The sequence below is a fragment of the Hippocampus guttulatus genome, chromosome 3 (assembly GCF_054856545.1).
Source record: "Hippocampus guttulatus isolate MCC_2025c chromosome 3, RoL_Hgut_1.0, whole genome shotgun sequence".
In the NCBI taxonomy this organism is placed as follows: Eukaryota; Metazoa; Chordata; class Actinopteri; order Syngnathiformes; family Syngnathidae; genus Hippocampus; species Hippocampus guttulatus.
This window is the reverse complement of record NC_141263.1, coordinates 25,596,987-25,612,499: the sequence shown is the minus strand read 5'-3', so window position 1 is coordinate 25,612,499 and position 15,513 is coordinate 25,596,987. Positions and strand designations below refer to the sequence as shown.

General features: G+C 42.4%; 2 protein-coding genes across 2 annotated transcripts in view; both read left to right on the top strand.

The window, feature by feature from the left end:
- The first annotated feature begins 3,517 nt into the window (after nucleotides 1-3,517).
- htatip2 (HIV-1 Tat interactive protein 2) lies at nucleotides 3,518-7,344 on the top strand. Its single transcript, XM_086107686.1, has 6 exons — nucleotides 3,518-3,681; nucleotides 4,536-4,725; nucleotides 4,821-4,928; nucleotides 5,480-5,617; nucleotides 6,169-6,230; nucleotides 6,559-7,344. Exons 1-6 carry the CDS (start codon nucleotides 3,557-3,559, stop codon nucleotides 6,773-6,775), a joined length of 840 nt encoding a protein of 279 aa, XP_085963812.1. The 5' UTR covers nucleotides 3,518-3,556; the 3' UTR covers nucleotides 6,776-7,344.
- Nucleotides 7,345-7,865: 521 nt separating this feature from the next.
- The window catches only part of prmt3 (protein arginine methyltransferase 3), a 32,532-nt gene continuing 24,884 nt past the window's right edge, over nucleotides 7,866-15,513 (top strand). The window contains exons 1-9 of the mRNA XM_086107680.1: nucleotides 7,866-7,936; nucleotides 8,520-8,640; nucleotides 9,634-9,716; nucleotides 9,833-9,882; nucleotides 9,975-10,080; nucleotides 10,633-10,756; nucleotides 11,197-11,338; nucleotides 12,443-12,508; nucleotides 14,065-14,186. Of these exons, the coding sequence (XP_085963806.1) occupies nucleotides 7,915-7,936; nucleotides 8,520-8,640; nucleotides 9,634-9,716; nucleotides 9,833-9,882; nucleotides 9,975-10,080; nucleotides 10,633-10,756; nucleotides 11,197-11,338; nucleotides 12,443-12,508; nucleotides 14,065-14,186 (836 nt within the window). The 5' untranslated portion in view covers nucleotides 7,866-7,914. The remainder of the gene's footprint in view (nucleotides 7,937-8,519; nucleotides 8,641-9,633; nucleotides 9,717-9,832; nucleotides 9,883-9,974; nucleotides 10,081-10,632; nucleotides 10,757-11,196; nucleotides 11,339-12,442; nucleotides 12,509-14,064; nucleotides 14,187-15,513) is intronic.

Here is a 15,513-nt window from a genome sequence, read left to right as displayed (position 1 = left end):
ATGGCCAAAAAGGATCAATGCATTGAACATTAATTGATGGTGTTTCCAGCACATGATGACCGGCGGTGGAGCTTAATTACTATTGAGATACACGACAACAAATGGGTATATTGCGGAGGGTCAGAGTCAAGAAAAAGGCTGTTCTCGGCTCGACACCAGCTGCATCAGAACACACAGCATCAAATGATGGCAACAGTAACACACGAACACACACACACACGTAGCCATCGTGAGTCTTGATCAAGCGGGGCCTCTCTAATTGAGTTAATCCCCACTTGAGGATCAGGACCATCCCCTGAGGTGTGACCCTCCACCCGGGCCGCAGTCTGCCGCTCTCGCTGCTTCTCAAAGCGCCGTCCCCTATGTGGCTCATGTGGACTGTAAGGCTGTTTATTGGGAGACAATGGGCAGCAGATTGTGCTGTCAGGCTCCATTAATTACCATCATTAGCATCACACTTCAGAGTCTGCGAACGGCAGTGAGGAACCTTGAGCTGCGTTTGTGTCTCTGCGTCTTCATGTGCGCCATACACAGTGTACACACGTATAGGCGGGGCTTGTCTATTCGTCTTGATTTTTGTATGACTATAGAAACCGAATCGAAATAAATTGTCTGTAGAATAGTTGTATAGATGCTCAACCGTGCGATGACATTATTTGATAATGTTGACAAACTTGACAGGGACCGTTTAGTTTGGTGTGGCGTGCGAATGTAGACATGTAGAAAGTTTTCTCTCTGAATGTTTTATATTGGTCAATTGGCTGGCGACAAGGGCTGGAACGATTCTGCGTCACAACCAAAATTGCGGTCCATTTCAACTCCCAGACTTTGCATCGCCATTCTACATAGAGTATAGCCATATAAGCTCACGGTGCAACCTAACTTGTTGTTGTTATTACGTTTAAGTTAATAATAAAGCTGACATAAGCCTAGATTGAAGATATGTTATTAAGATATGTATTAAATCACGCCTCCCCCAATTGCATGTCCCAGGACTACTTTTTCCAGTTGGAGTGGCTACATGGCTATGCTACAAATGCTAGTTCAACTACACGAACAGAGATACATGACTATTATTTCTAATAACTCTGAATTTGTGGACCCGCTGAAAACACTATAATATCACGGCACAAGTGACACATTCTAAACCTCATACACCAAATGTTCAACAGCTGAGGAAATGCTGCCTTATTCCCGTGACCAGGGACAATGCTAAAAACATTGCTAATGGCATGGAAGTTGCTGCATTTTTGCCCCACGTGAGATGCTTTACGCACAAAATCGAATCAAATATCAAACCATGTGTGAGATCTCCTAATGCGAATCAAATTGTGACCTACTGAAGTCCAATTATTTACTGTAATTTAACTTATTTTAATATTTTGACTCAGACACAGGCCTTGGTGTACTATACATTGTCGTAGAATATTTAATTGACTCCAAAGCCGCCAAATATAATGTGGCAATGGCCAAGAGAGCATATTTGAACAAATGTTGATGATTAATATAATAATAATAATACATTTTATTTATAAGCGCCTTTCAAGACACCCAAGGACACTTTACAATAGCAAAAAACACAAAACAATACAATCCAATATACACAAAGCCACACCACTGTCATATCAATACAGCTGTCCAGTGTCTGATGTGTGACAGGAAGTCTTTACGCTGTACGTCAAATGTACATGAACAGTGGAGAAAAGCCGGAAACGAGTGAATGAAGTGGTGCAACATGAATTCTATACATCCTTTAGTAAAAGACCAACAATGGTCAAACGTGATTGACCACTGACCACCATTGGTATTTCCACCTCCAACCGCGAGACTCTAAAAAGGAAATTGAACCACGTCTCTGCCACGCACCTAGTGAGCCCTAAGCCTTCTTAGTGTGACTTCCTGTCCGATCAATGCTTGAGACAATGACCCAACAGGTGCGACAGACAGGAGCCCAGCAGCCGCTTTCCTCCCCACCGCTAGGCCCAATTAGCACCTGCGGCTCAGGAACAAAGACGCGACATTTCATTTGAGCGGAGTGCCAGTTTAAGGCCTCTTTTCTTTCTGTCTCTTGCTGCTGACATCTTTAAAGGATCATCCCTGGCGCCATCATATTCTATTAGATTGGGTCGATGCCTTGTGTTCCAAATGGTAGGGCTGTTTCAAACATGTGGAGTTGATGAATTCATTGCATGTGACTGGACTTGCCTTCTTTGTGTGGGGCTTTTGCCTAATGAAACCCCCCGAAGGTCCGAGGAAAGTGAAAGGCCTTTTGAGGGTTTAATTCACACTCTGCAGACTTCATGTCACACACACTGACATGCATAGTTCTTGTAACAGTTGAAAAAAACGTGTTGAAAAAGTACTTGCATTGTAGTCCGACGTCCACCTTCAATGTTTTCTTTGTATCTGACTTGCAGAAGACATACTTTATGTAAACTGGAACAGAGGAATTATCCAAGCTCACTGGCATCCCATGTTTGGAGACTCAAAGTATAATTGGTGTAGTTAATAATAATAAGAGGTGTCGTGAACTTTTTGCTCAAAGCCAGTTGTGATAGTATCCAGCTTCTCACATCCTACTCTCACTATAAAATCCATCATCATTTTTGGCTTTATGTCCATTTTACAAGTCACATTGAAAATGACATTAGCTTTTAATTTACAGTCTGGCTTTTGCTTGAAGTCAACTTTGCATGGAGCAGTTTGAGCGATTAATACACTTGCCTCACAGTTTGAAGGTTTGGCTTTCGAATCTCAGCTGTAACCATCCTGTATGGAGATTATATGTTCTTGTTCATCCTTGCATAGGTTTTCTTCCAAAAACATGCATGGCCAAAGACGCTTACGTTAACTATAGGTATGAATATTTGTTTATTTTTTTTCTTATATGCCATGTGACTGGATCGTGATCAAATTCTACTCTATTATTGAAGGTTGTCTCACGTATTGTTTTAATGTCTTCGAGATTAAGAAGTCACCACTAGTATTTCCATACATCCATTCAACCAGCACAAAAGAGCGACTTTAATAAAATAAAAAATAACTTACAATTTTTTTTAGACACCCGTGCAGTCGCAAAGGCTCCCGTATAGATCACTTTACCTCTGCTGAAGTTCCTCCACGTCTGTTATTGAATCAACTCGCCTATTAAAAATAAATGGATATTACGAGCTGCGTTGCGTCTTTCAGTAGCATGTTCTTTCGACTGATACGTCACACAGTCAAACTACGGTGGTGGTGGAGAAGAAAGCTCATCAGTCATCTATGAGTTTGTTTACTTGATGCCATCAGTGATATTGTCAGACGGGCAATTCGCTAATTCTCATTAGCGGCTCTGCATTGCAAAGTGCAATGGGGGAATGACAAATTATTTTACATATTTTGCTGCACAGTACAGATTAGGAAAAAAAAAGTACGTTAAGGGACCGCTCAACACTTAAAGAGCACTTCGTAGGACAGTGACAGGCGGCTTTTCCGCATTCCTCAACCAATCAGAGCAGCGGGAAGACAAGGCAACCAGGAAGTCTTCGCTCAGTCGTCATCGTTGTTCCGAGTGATGTCGCTTATTCAACTGCTGTGCGTCATATTAGGAAAAGCCGCAACCTTCTTCTCACTTTCGATCATCATCATCGCAGTTGTTCTCAAAGGTTTGGACGACCCTGAGCCAACTCACCTCGCCAGGTAAAGGTTGCTGCTTGAAGTTTATTGACACCGGAGGCAGTGTTCTATATGCGATAAAGCTAAATGTGTACGTAAATGGTGAGTTTACGTAAGGGGAAAGTAAACGTCAACAGCAAATCATTTCAGTCATTTCATCATCACAGTACTTTAGTGTGAATGTGTGAGCCACCAAAGATGCATGGCAAATCCAAGACATTTTTAATGCCTCCCATCGCTCGTATAAAAATACATTGGATCTCAATCCTGTGATAGGCGTTTACTGTCTGCTGCTGTTTTGACGTTGTGTATGACTGCACCACAATAAATCGAGAACTGATTTCATCATTTTGGTTATTACCAAGCTACAATTTCACTCAAATTTATTCAAGGCCCTTTGGAAATTACTTTTGGGTTTATTTGTTCTTGAATCTTTCCTTTGAATTCTTTAAAGCATGGGCAAATGACAATAATTGACAATAATAAAAAGCTTTTGCGTTGGTGCATTGCAGAGTAGTGTTCTATTGAAACCTTGTAAGCATTTCAAGTTGCAATGGTGGTTGAGTAATTTAAAGAACTGCACATGACAGTTGCCAAACACAACCACATTTACAATGTTGAATAACTCTCTGTCACTGTTGACCTAATTCTCCATATTTTTGTAAACAACGCATCGTGTTCAGGATGGATCTTGTTTTTGATCTTAAACGCATCGAGTACAAAAGTCCCCTGGTGTATTTTGTATTTAACAAACAGAAAACACTTATGAACAGCATCAAACGTAAATAGATTGCATGTTTATGCTTGCCTGCTCAATGTGATTTGTAAACAAAACAAGATATGCATGATGTTAAGAGCCTTGTTTTTCTGGAACGCAGAATGACATCAGACATAAAAACTCTGGAGGAAAATTTCCGGCAGAAGAATAAGAGCTGTTTCATCCTCGGGGCATCTGGTGAGACGGGCAAGGTGCTGCTGCAAGAGTTACAGCAGCGCAACATCTTTGCCAAGATCACACTCATTGGAAGAAGGCAACTGAACTTTGAAGGCAAAGCCTTTGAAAACCTGGTCAGTGGATTTGCAATGAAGCCATACTGTCTGACACATCTCCCAATGAGGTTGTATTAATATTTTCCTTCACTCTGTCTTTTTTCTACCTTGAGGTTCAAGAGGTAGTGGACTTTGAGAAACTTGAGGATTATGCCGCTGCCTTCCAGGGCCATGACGTTGGCTACTGCTGCCTGGGAACAACTAGAGCAAAAGCAGGGACTGTGAGTTAAACAAACAGAATACAATGAAATTCCTTTGTTGGTCCCACAATGGAGAAATGATAGTTTTACAGCAAAATGGACAGGAAGCTACGCACTCGAAATATCACAATCTTATTATGTCCACGTTTGAATCACCAACGCTGATCAGAAGTAGCGTGGCAACTGTATGTATGTAAAAATACAATACAATACATCTTTATATGGCGCTTTCACAACAGCCGCAGCTGTAACAAAGCGCTTTGCAGAACAGTTAATATAGAATAACAAAATAATAGAACACGTAAGACATGGATAGTCATGCAAACCCCGCTGAACAAATTGCTAAACATACAGGTAGTTTGAATCCAAACAGCAAAACTATCTTCAATGGAATGACAAATGCGCTAACAAGAAAATTGTAAATGTTAAACCTGATCTTTTTATGTGTTGCTAACACAGAGGTCAAGTCACCAAGTCCAGGATTGGGATTTGAAATGTTAAAATTAGAGGGGGGGGGGGGGGTTGGTTATTGTTGTTGCTAATTTGTCCGGTTTATATCTGTCTAATTTCAGGAAGGATTCATCCGAGTTGATCATGACTATGTATTAAAATCTGCTGAGCTCGCCAAAGCTGGAGGCTGCGAACAATTACACCTTCAGTCTTCAAGAGGAGCGGATAAAAGCAGCAACTTCCTCTACCTCAAAGTGAAGGTGTTTCTTCTTAATGAACATATATATGAGAGAGAGAGAGAGGGAGAGAGAGATTATTGCTCTCCGCGATTACATTACAGCAATTAAATTGAATGTCTTTTCATACAAGGAAACCAAACTTGAATTTTATTATTTTAAAAATAACAAATTTTATACATTTTGTTTGGTCCAAAAGGAACTTAGTTTCATTTGTCTTCATATTTTTTACGTTTAAACATTTCTTGTTTTTTTTTAACCCCAAAAAATAAATGATCGTTTGAATAATCGTGATTTCAATTATTGTATTACCAAAATAATCATGGTTATTCTTAATTTTTTCCCCATAATCGAGCAGCATCATCACGTTCTTAACCAGCTGCTCTGAATATGGAGTTTCAGCATACATGAGGCAGCTGTTTTTGAATGTTATTTTTAAACAGTCCCTTTTCTTACTTATTCTGAACGTCCATTAGAGTGGATCAAAAGTGAGCTGCGGTAGGAAGACGCGCGTCCACGTGTGACCGCGGTTGAGAACCAATCCTCCCTCACTCAAAGCAACCAATTTCTTTCAGGGACAAGTGGAAGCGGACATACAGGCATTGGATTTTGACAGATACGCTGTTTACAGACCTGGGTAAGTTAGCTGTCAATTTCAAACCCAGTCTGCTCTGCCCATGACCACATGTCCCGAAGGAGCCCGGCTTTTCAGTTCTGCAATTCACTTTGTGTTGTTGCTTTTACATTCATGACGGTTGCTGCCATTGTGTGACGCCAGATATATTCATTTGAATGAAACCGAGGTTCACAAATGGGCTTTCGAACTTTTCCTTGCTAGAGGTCAGAGGTTTCTGTCCACCTAATCCAGCAATTTTTTTCAGAGAAGATTCATGCAGGCCTTGCCTACATTTCTAATCTGCTGTCGATATTTGACTCTTTCTTATTGTTGCACTGCTTTCCAACAGGGTGTTGCTGGTGGAGCGACAGGAGAGTCGGCCTGGCGAATGGCTGGCCAGGAAGTTCTTTGGCGCCGTCTCTGCCGTTTGCTCCACATCAATGTCCATCCCCATCCAAACGGTGGCCAAGGCTATGGTGTCAAACACCGTGCTTCAGTCTGAACACAAGTTTGAGGTCCTAGAAAACAAAGCCATCAGCACGTTGGGAAAGAGTGACACCAAGTAACTCTCCAGCTGAGTTTTGTAACATTAAAAGTGAGTCACTTCTTTAAACTTATTGGATTCATTTGTTGACCTTGGTCCTGAATAATATTTATAATGAATGATTTTTCTGTTGATGTATTTGCACCGCAACACACAACTGCAGCTCTCGTGTAATGATAGCAGTCAGTTCTACTTTTGCATTTACATTTTTACTCCTGTGAACTCAATTATCCCCACTCCTAATTTCCCTTCTCAGGGCAATGGTGTTGGTAGCAGACGATTTATAGCTCAGGGTCATCACATCACGTCAAAGGAATGTAATTATTGGCTTTTTTAAAAAAATGTCTTTTACTTGTTCCTTCTGTCAAATATTGAAGTGCCGGAATTTTAAAACAGACTTTTCACACTTCAAACATTTTGAGAACCCTGCCTTACTTCAATGTTGCTTGCTTACTAGCATGTGTTGAATGTTTCGGATATTGTTGTTTTCAATATAAATAATTGACTTAGGTAATTTAGTATTGTTTCTCCTTTATTTTATTGTTTTGCACTTTGAATGTATATTTTTGAATAAATCCAAATTGCCTTGTATCCATCTATCCATCAATTTTCTAACTCGCAATTCCTCAGAAGGATGACAGTGGTGCTGTAGCCAATCCCAGCGGTCTTCGGTCAGTAGGTTGGGTACACGCTGAACGAAGGGGACGAGGACATTTGACGGTTTCTTGTGGAGTAGCGCCCTCTTGTGACAGTTTCATAAAAGGTTGGAATCATGTCTGAATTTGAGATGTTAATGAGTTACCTGAAAAGAATAAAATCATTCATATTTTATATATTCTGAACTTTTTCAGTAAAGTGGACTGAAATCTAATCATATGAACTCCTTCATTTTCGTCCAGAAGCCCTTTCTTTCGCTTTCCTGAGAACTTACATGTAGGTTCAAGTATGGTTTGTTGACACACATAGTTTTAATTCAGATCTCTTCTATACTTTGTCGTGTGTTTTTATCAAAATTGAAATGACTATCAAACTCAAAAATAGTTAGGATTTTCTGCATCCCATTCGAACTCGGGCGTGCAGCGACATCTTGTGGAGTCTTTTCCGGAAGTGTCGGTGCGCACGTCACGTCACCAGGAAGTAATCGGGAAACAAAGTGGCATCATGGCAGAATCCACAGAGACATGTGAGTTTTTGAAACGATGAATACACATATACGAATTGGTGATGCAGGACAATATAGAAAGACCCTAAAGTACGCATTTAAACCCGGCATGAAATCATAGTGCTTTCAAAACTTAGCTTGTAGCAGACGTGTGCACATTTTCAGCATGACGTCTCTGATCCACTGGTGAAAGGACACTTTGATCCTCTCCTCTTTCATCTAGAACTGCTTCAGACAACAAAGTGTATGCAGAAAAGTGGTGAAGATTGCACGACTGTCTGTGTCCTATGTGTTGTGTTCTTTTTGTTATTTTGACTTCAAAATGGTGCCGCGAGATTGGCTGCCTTTCCAGCAGCTCCAATATTTTGTTGTTCTACTTCTTCCTTTCATAACTTTGCTGCTGTGAATTGGGAATTTCTCCATTGCGAGACTAATAAAGGGTTTCTTATCTTATCTTAGTCCATCTAGCTAAATGTCTTTTATATAACGGTACGTTAAGGGCTGCTAGTTAATTTTACATACGGCAACAGGAATTGGCCAATTTGGCAATTCTTACTTCTAGTAAGTGGGCCAAGTTAGTAAAATTTCGTTTCAATGTGACTAGATCCTTGTGCGAATGCCGAGGACATGCCTGAGCTTTCGGATGCTGAGAACGACTCCGGTGATGACAAAGAGCAGTGGCTGGAGGAGGACACTCAGCAGGTTACCTGTTTGTTTTGTGACAGGTGAGGCCACTGTCAGCTATCTGGAAGTGAAGGACCACATGAGAGAAGCACAGGCCAATTCTAGAAGTAGCACAATATTAACTGTGATTTCCGACGAATACTGCAGAAGTGATATGAAAATGTGAACACATTCAGAAGATTTTTTTAATGGTGTTGCAAGTTGCTGTTTGTTTCCTAATGTGATAAAGTATTGGTAATTATCGTGAGCAATCACGAACATTGTCAGTGTCACTGCATAGATAAATGTCATTATTACAGTAGTCATAAAAGATATTCTGCCACAAGATAATTAGATTATATTTATTTCAGAGGTGTGCATCAAATATGTAGTCCTTGCCATTAGTTCTATTTCATAAAAATAGTGACCCCATGTTGATTTATATAGTGCACTTAATGGGCAAGAGTGTCAAAATAAACAGTGCTTCCAAACAACCAATACAATTGTGACAAGTCGTAATTAGTGATTAATCGTAGTTTGCATTTTAATGAATTGCAAACTAATGATAATGTATCGGCTTGTCGCTGCTCCAGAGGACACAGTTCACAGCACTTTTCAGGATTAGTTGGGAATATCCTGCCAAAGGCGCCGTTGATTGCAAATGATATCTGAGTGTAGTGGCTTTAGGTAGTGGGACTCAGTGATCATTTGATGTTTTTGTCAGTGCTCTACAGGCATGCGGTTTTCAAGAAGTGCAATTTATTTTATTTTATTGATCACTCAGGGACTGCACATAGTCATCTGTTAAGTTTTGCTTCGAGCACCTGATGAGAAAAATGCCTTTTCTGGTTTCATGAACCAGTGGCCGTCGTTTATCGAAAGTTTATTTCCAAAGCTAAGCCAGTTTAGAATGTATTGTTTTGACTATGAACAAAATAAGTGGATTAAGTCATCCAAATGATATTCAGTGTTTTATTATTGGACTGTGAATGTAAATTGAGTAATAGTCGTGTCATTTCCCCCCCCCCCCCCCGCCCCCCACCCCCTTCCACAAGATTGCTAAATTCAGTGCCTGACACCCTGCAGCACTGCACAGTTGAGCACCAAGTGAACCTTATAGATGTAATCAAGAAACACAGTAAGTGCACCAAAAAAACCCCGCTGTGCATAAACAGAAAGCTAAATGATATACATCCAAGTTCTGATGACGGTTCTCCTTTCTCCATTCCGCTGAAAATTCTTTTTCCCGATCAGATTTAGATGACTACAGTTACATAAAGCTGATCAATTTCATCCGCTCAACAGTGAGTATTCCTGAAAGTAGGATTTGATAACTGGGTCATAAATCAGTGTTTGATCTACACTTTTATTTTATGATGACCCACCCCCTCCCCAGAAATGTGATCCATCACACCTCAAGGGGCTACCAGATGGTCCCTTACCATGGGAGAGTGAAGACTTCCTCCGGCCAGTTATACAGGATGACCCGTTATTGCAAACTGGTACTCATTATTGTTCCTTGACTGTTTTTTTTTTTTTTTTAAATCAAAGCTCTACTTATTTTAGAAATGTGATATGTGGTGCAGAAAAATGTGTGCAGCCATCCGTCAATATTCTACAGCGCTTTTAGGATCACATCTGAGCGAGAAGCAGATTACACCCTCGACCGGTCGCTAGTTCGTCGCAGGGAACATGTAGACAACAGTTCACACTTACTCTCAAGAGTCTTATGTTAACATGCAATGTTTGGAACGCGAGGTCGGAGCTTGAGGAAAACCCAAGCAAGGAAAACGTCCAGCAGCACGGGGAGAGCAGAACATACAAACTCCACGCAGGAAGGCTGGACCTCAGATTGAAACTCCAAAAATCAGAACGTGACAGTTTTTCAGTCCACCTCTAGAGCTTGCGGATGTCCAGTTCAGTACAAATATAAAAACAATTTAAGCCACCATATCGTTGACTTGGATTGATTACAAATGACGGCGCTGATGTAAAATGACAACTTGAAATGGGCCTTTACACTTCATGTTTGAAATCTCTCTGGTTCTTTGTAGACCCTGAGGACCTGTCCGGTCACCATGGGACGCCGGAGGCGGACCGCAATCATGCACTGCTGCTGAGGACGACTGCTGCTGAGGAGGCCTTGACTCGAACCTTTGAAGATCTGCAAAACTTACAGTCAGTCATGCTTCTGTTTTGTTTTGGTAGCCGCATTTGCAGCCTTTTCAATCTCAGGACTTTGGTACTTGTGTTTTGTCATCTCACGGGCCATCTGACGAACATTTGCAATACAAGAGCCCGGCCAGCAGGGGGACACTTTTTCAGCTACTTTTAACAGCTCGAAAGATACCACGTGGAAGAAGTTTTAAAGGAAGGGAAAATTCCACTGCAGCACTGAGGTTAAAGTGAGGAGGGGGTAGCGTAGAAGAGGTGCCTGTAAGGGAAAATTACAGAAAGAGTGAGGAAGGAGATGGGCGAAGGAAAAGCGAGCTCCGGCTCATCTGCTCCATTTACCGCAATGTCCAGTATGCTTTCACGTGTGCTTTCTGCTCACTGCTTTCGCCGTGTGTTCTAATATATGAAATATTGATCTCCATTTTTATTTTGCACACTCTTAGGCAGCTCGTCCAGGGTTTGGTGCTGAACGCAGAAATCACAAGGCCCGCTAAACCGTGCGGTGTTGCCGAGCTTCACGATGATGAAGACGAAGCCTACTTCAGCTCCTACGGCCATTATGGCATTCACGAGGAGATGCTCAAGGTGTGAGCTCACAAAGAAATAGCTAACGTCTTTTGAGACACTTTGCTGCGGCGCGGCACGCTCTGCGGCGGGTGACTTGGCCGCACGCTTTTAAAGTGGCACGCAAGTGATCATTCGGTACGCACGCGTTTCGGATGAGACTTTTTTTTTTATCAAAAGTGGCAAGTGGGCAAGAAGCTGTCATGCGAGACACCAACATTGCCTTTCCTTTGAAATGAATTTTTACACCGCTTAAGCATTCCAGTGTCAAAGTGTAGACAGCTCAGATTGCTATCTTACCGCAGTAGATATCCTGGCGGCGATCCCGATTGGACCACATCGCTTTACGTTTTGGGTTAGTTGCACGTCAAGCTGATGTAAATCGCCTCTGACGCACTGTGCACGTAGGTGGCGAGAGCGACAAAGCAAAGTCAAGGAAAACAAGGTGTGATGTTTTTTCTTACTTTCCCAAACTTTTTAAATTACCCCCCGTTTTATAGATATGTCCCAATTAGTAATAAATTGCAGAGGTTAGTTTCAGATGAAGGCCTTTAGTCAAGTGTGCTGTTAAAAGAAACACTTGGCGTCGAAGAGGAAATTAAACTACGGCAATAATCTCCGGAAGCGGTTGTGGGAAATCGACATTCATGTGCTGATGTGTGTATATTAATTTTGTTTCTTTTGACATTAACGTGACTCTTATCGTTGATCCGCATTTTATATAAAACTATCTTACACAGCCTCTTAGAAGGTTATTTTCTCTTCACAACATGTATAACGTGCTGAGAAACAAAAGCACTCACATGGTAGAGTCTCCGGTATGACATCCGTGACAATTCTCGATGCGAACTTTGGACAACTCAATTTTCACATTACTCAGAGAGCACTTAAAACGTCTATGAACAATCGCAAAGCTACCAAACAACAATTAACAACCACAAGAATAGCGAAATGAATAATTCTTACGTAGTCGGCGTTTGCAGCTACCTTAAAATGCCTCAAGCATGTGCTGTATCACGCAGCATGAAAACCGGGACATACACAGCGTAACTTCCGCAACCCAATCAAATGGAAGAAGAAACCCAAATTGATTCAATGACATCATTTCTCATGTTCTTTTCGCAGGACAAAGTGCGCACGGAGAGTTACCGTGACTTCATGTACAGTAACTCCGAAGTGTTCAGAGACAAGGTGAGCCTGTTCTGCATGAATAAATCCCAAAACCCAATTGATGGCAAATCATAAACGATACACGGGTATATTTTGGCAATATTCCCTCGCAGGAGGAAATGTGCAGTTCACTCAGCAATCTTAATGTGCAAATGTAATTACTGTCAACATGGTGCCTGTGAGTTTAAATGTGCACATTAACTTGTTTAATGCACAGCATAGGCCTGTTAACACAAACGCTGCATTTTTTTTTTTCAGGTAAGGCATTAATACGATGATTGTGTCTGATTTAAAAACACTCTGGGTGAGTTTATTAGCGTACTCAATGTCGACTGCAGAGCGCTGATAACAAACGCAGGCTGCAACTAACAAAACACATCACCCCTTCCCAGCACAGACCGTTGCCGTTAGTACGGGGAAGCGGTGGTCCGTATCGTAGCCATCCATTATATAGGGGCGCTGCCGCTGAGCTCTGGGGAAAAAAAAAGTGTGCCGAAGTGTGAGAGGCAGCCTGCGTTGATGGGGAATGTACATTATCCCTGTCAGAGCCAAGCGTTTGGCACAGAGGCGGAGGGAGATTGAAAACCAGAGGATTTTCTCTTTCCGGCGCTGCAAAGATTGTTTGGTAGAGTGCACAAAAATGCGGCCGGTGGTGTTTGTGTTGTGTCAACGCTGTGCCGGCAGGCCCATAAGGGCGGCGGGATACCTGCGGGCGCAGCTGCGACAAAGTGCGACGTACAGATGAGTGCATGCTCGCTCACAGCTGCTAGCAGGCATTTAACGCCAGCGGTGGCGTACGCGAACAAATTGGCGGATCCGTCGGAAGGCCCAAAATAGATGTGCTTGAGAAGCCGACGGCAGTGGAAGGGTTGCGATGGAGATCCCGTTTTTGGGAAAATTGTTTGGTCAGTAAAGGCCAACGAACGCAACCCATTGAGCTTTGTGGGATTTTTTTTGTTTGTTTTTGTTTCAATCCAAATGCAACACAGTACAATACAAGAAGAAATGGAATGAGAATTGTTTCCAGTGGAAGCTCCCCCTTGTTGCAGTTTATAGGTACAACATCCTCCAGCGACAGGAACGCAGACACACACACACACACACGCACGCACACACACACACACTTGTGACCCTTTAAAATCTTTACTTGTCATCTGATAAACTTTTCATGTTGTTTTGAAACCTTACAACGACTCGATCTATGTAATACCAACCGACACGCGTTGCCTATTCATCCTAAGCAAGGTTGAAGGATTGATGGCCGGCTCTTGTTCTCTGACCATGTTGCATCTTTCTTCCTGCCGTGCCTTATCTGACTGTTTGCCAGCCGAGTCTTGATAATACGCGCTGCGGTTTATGCATTATTCTCCTTAGCTTTTTACAGTGATCAATGTTTTCTGTCGAACCGCAATCCGGCACGTTCTCCTCCTTGGTGACATGCGGTCTAACACACAAATACTGGATTCACCATTGTGAGGACGTCTTGGGTTTTTCATGTCCATATGCCTCTCACATCCAAAGACTGCATTAACCTTTCATGGCGTCTTTTTTTTCTTCTTCTTCTTCTTCTTTAATAGGTTGTTTTAGATGTCGGCTGCGGGACTTGCATATTATCGATGTTTGCCGCACGGGCCGGAGCAAAGCAGGTCATAGCTGTTGACCAATCAGAAATTATCTACCAGGCCATGGATATAGTGAGGTAAGTGGCAACTGGTTCAGGGTGTCCCCCGCCTACTGCCCGAAGACGGCTGGGATAGGCTCCAGCACCCCCCGCGACCCTAGTGAGGATTAAGCGGTTCGGAAAACGGACGGACGGAAGTAAGAATAGAATTGAGTACCGTATTTTCTGCACTAGAAGGCGCACCTAAAAGCCTTCTTCAAAGCTCAAATGCATTTTGGTGAAGTACAAAAAATGGGCGTTTCTCAAAACGTTAATAATAATAATAATAATCGATTTTATTTATAAGCGCCTTTCAAGACACCCAAGGACACTTTACAATAACAAAAAACACAAAACAATACGGGTTGAGCAGCGGCAGCCAAAACGCGCCAGCGTTCACTCAACCCGAAAGTCAGAAAGAAACAAGGGAGGGAGAGGGGGAGAAAAAAAACCCACGCTCGAACTACCCTCATTTGAGGATAATTTGAGTGAGGCAAAAAACTCCTGCACAAGCATATGACAGTTACAACAGGTCACAAGACAAACAATGAAGACGGTGAAACAAGGGAATGTATGAGGGATGAGGAATGTATGTGCGTTTGAATTGTATTCCGCCCGTTGTACTCTGATTGCCCGAAAAACAATCCAGTGCGTTCAACTGGCTTTTGAAATTGATTAACTTGGCGGCATTTTTTTTTTTTTCGGCGTCGGTTATCAAACCTTCAAAAGTTGTCTCCATCGTGTGAAGCAGATGTGTTTCCTCCCTGCCGAGTGTCATTAGTTAGGCTCTCTCTGATTCGTTCATTCATTTACACCTGCGGCCTGACCGATTCTGCCTTGCTTGCTCCCGCAGTCGCGCACATCGTTTTAATATGACCCAATTTAGACGCGTGATTATTTGCCGTGGTCCGGCGTATGCTTGGCTTCTCCCAATCCATTTAGCTCCACCAGAGACGGCACACGTCCTTCTTCGCAGCTCTGCCTCTTATAACATTTTTTACTTAAAAAGCCTTTACGATTGCCATTATCGCAGTTGCGTAAGGGCTTCCTATAAGCGGAACAACAGGGTTTGCTGAAGGAAAAGGACGTTTTAATTTTACAGCCCACTGGCTCGCTGTGGGAGCAGGAGTTGGCATGCGGGGGGGCATCTCAGGTTTGCCAGCGGTGAACACCGAGCTCCGCCCTCAAAGGAACACGCGTGGCAAAGAGGTTCGGCTTTGGTTGTGACTTTATCGCTCTTATTTCCGCGCGAGTCTCTCACTTCCACTCGCCGCTAATATCAGGATTGTAATTAAAGTGGCTTCTGTTGGTTGCACAGGAGCATCCATCTCCTGTCTCGTCTCCGTAGCTGAAGTTTAAATGAAAG

Excerpts from the sequence above, each read along its gene's own strand:
- htatip2 (XM_086107686.1), top strand. The coding sequence starts at position 3,557 with ATGTCGCTTATTCAACTGCTGTGCGTCATATTAGGAAAAGCCGCAACC. Across the intron at positions 3,682-4,535 it reads GAGCCAACTCACCTCGCCAG|AATGACATCAGACATAAAAA; the intron begins GTAAAGGTTGCT and ends TCTGGAACGCAG. Across the intron at positions 4,726-4,820 it reads GCAAAGCCTTTGAAAACCTG|GTTCAAGAGGTAGTGGACTT; the intron begins GTCAGTGGATTT and ends TTCTACCTTGAG.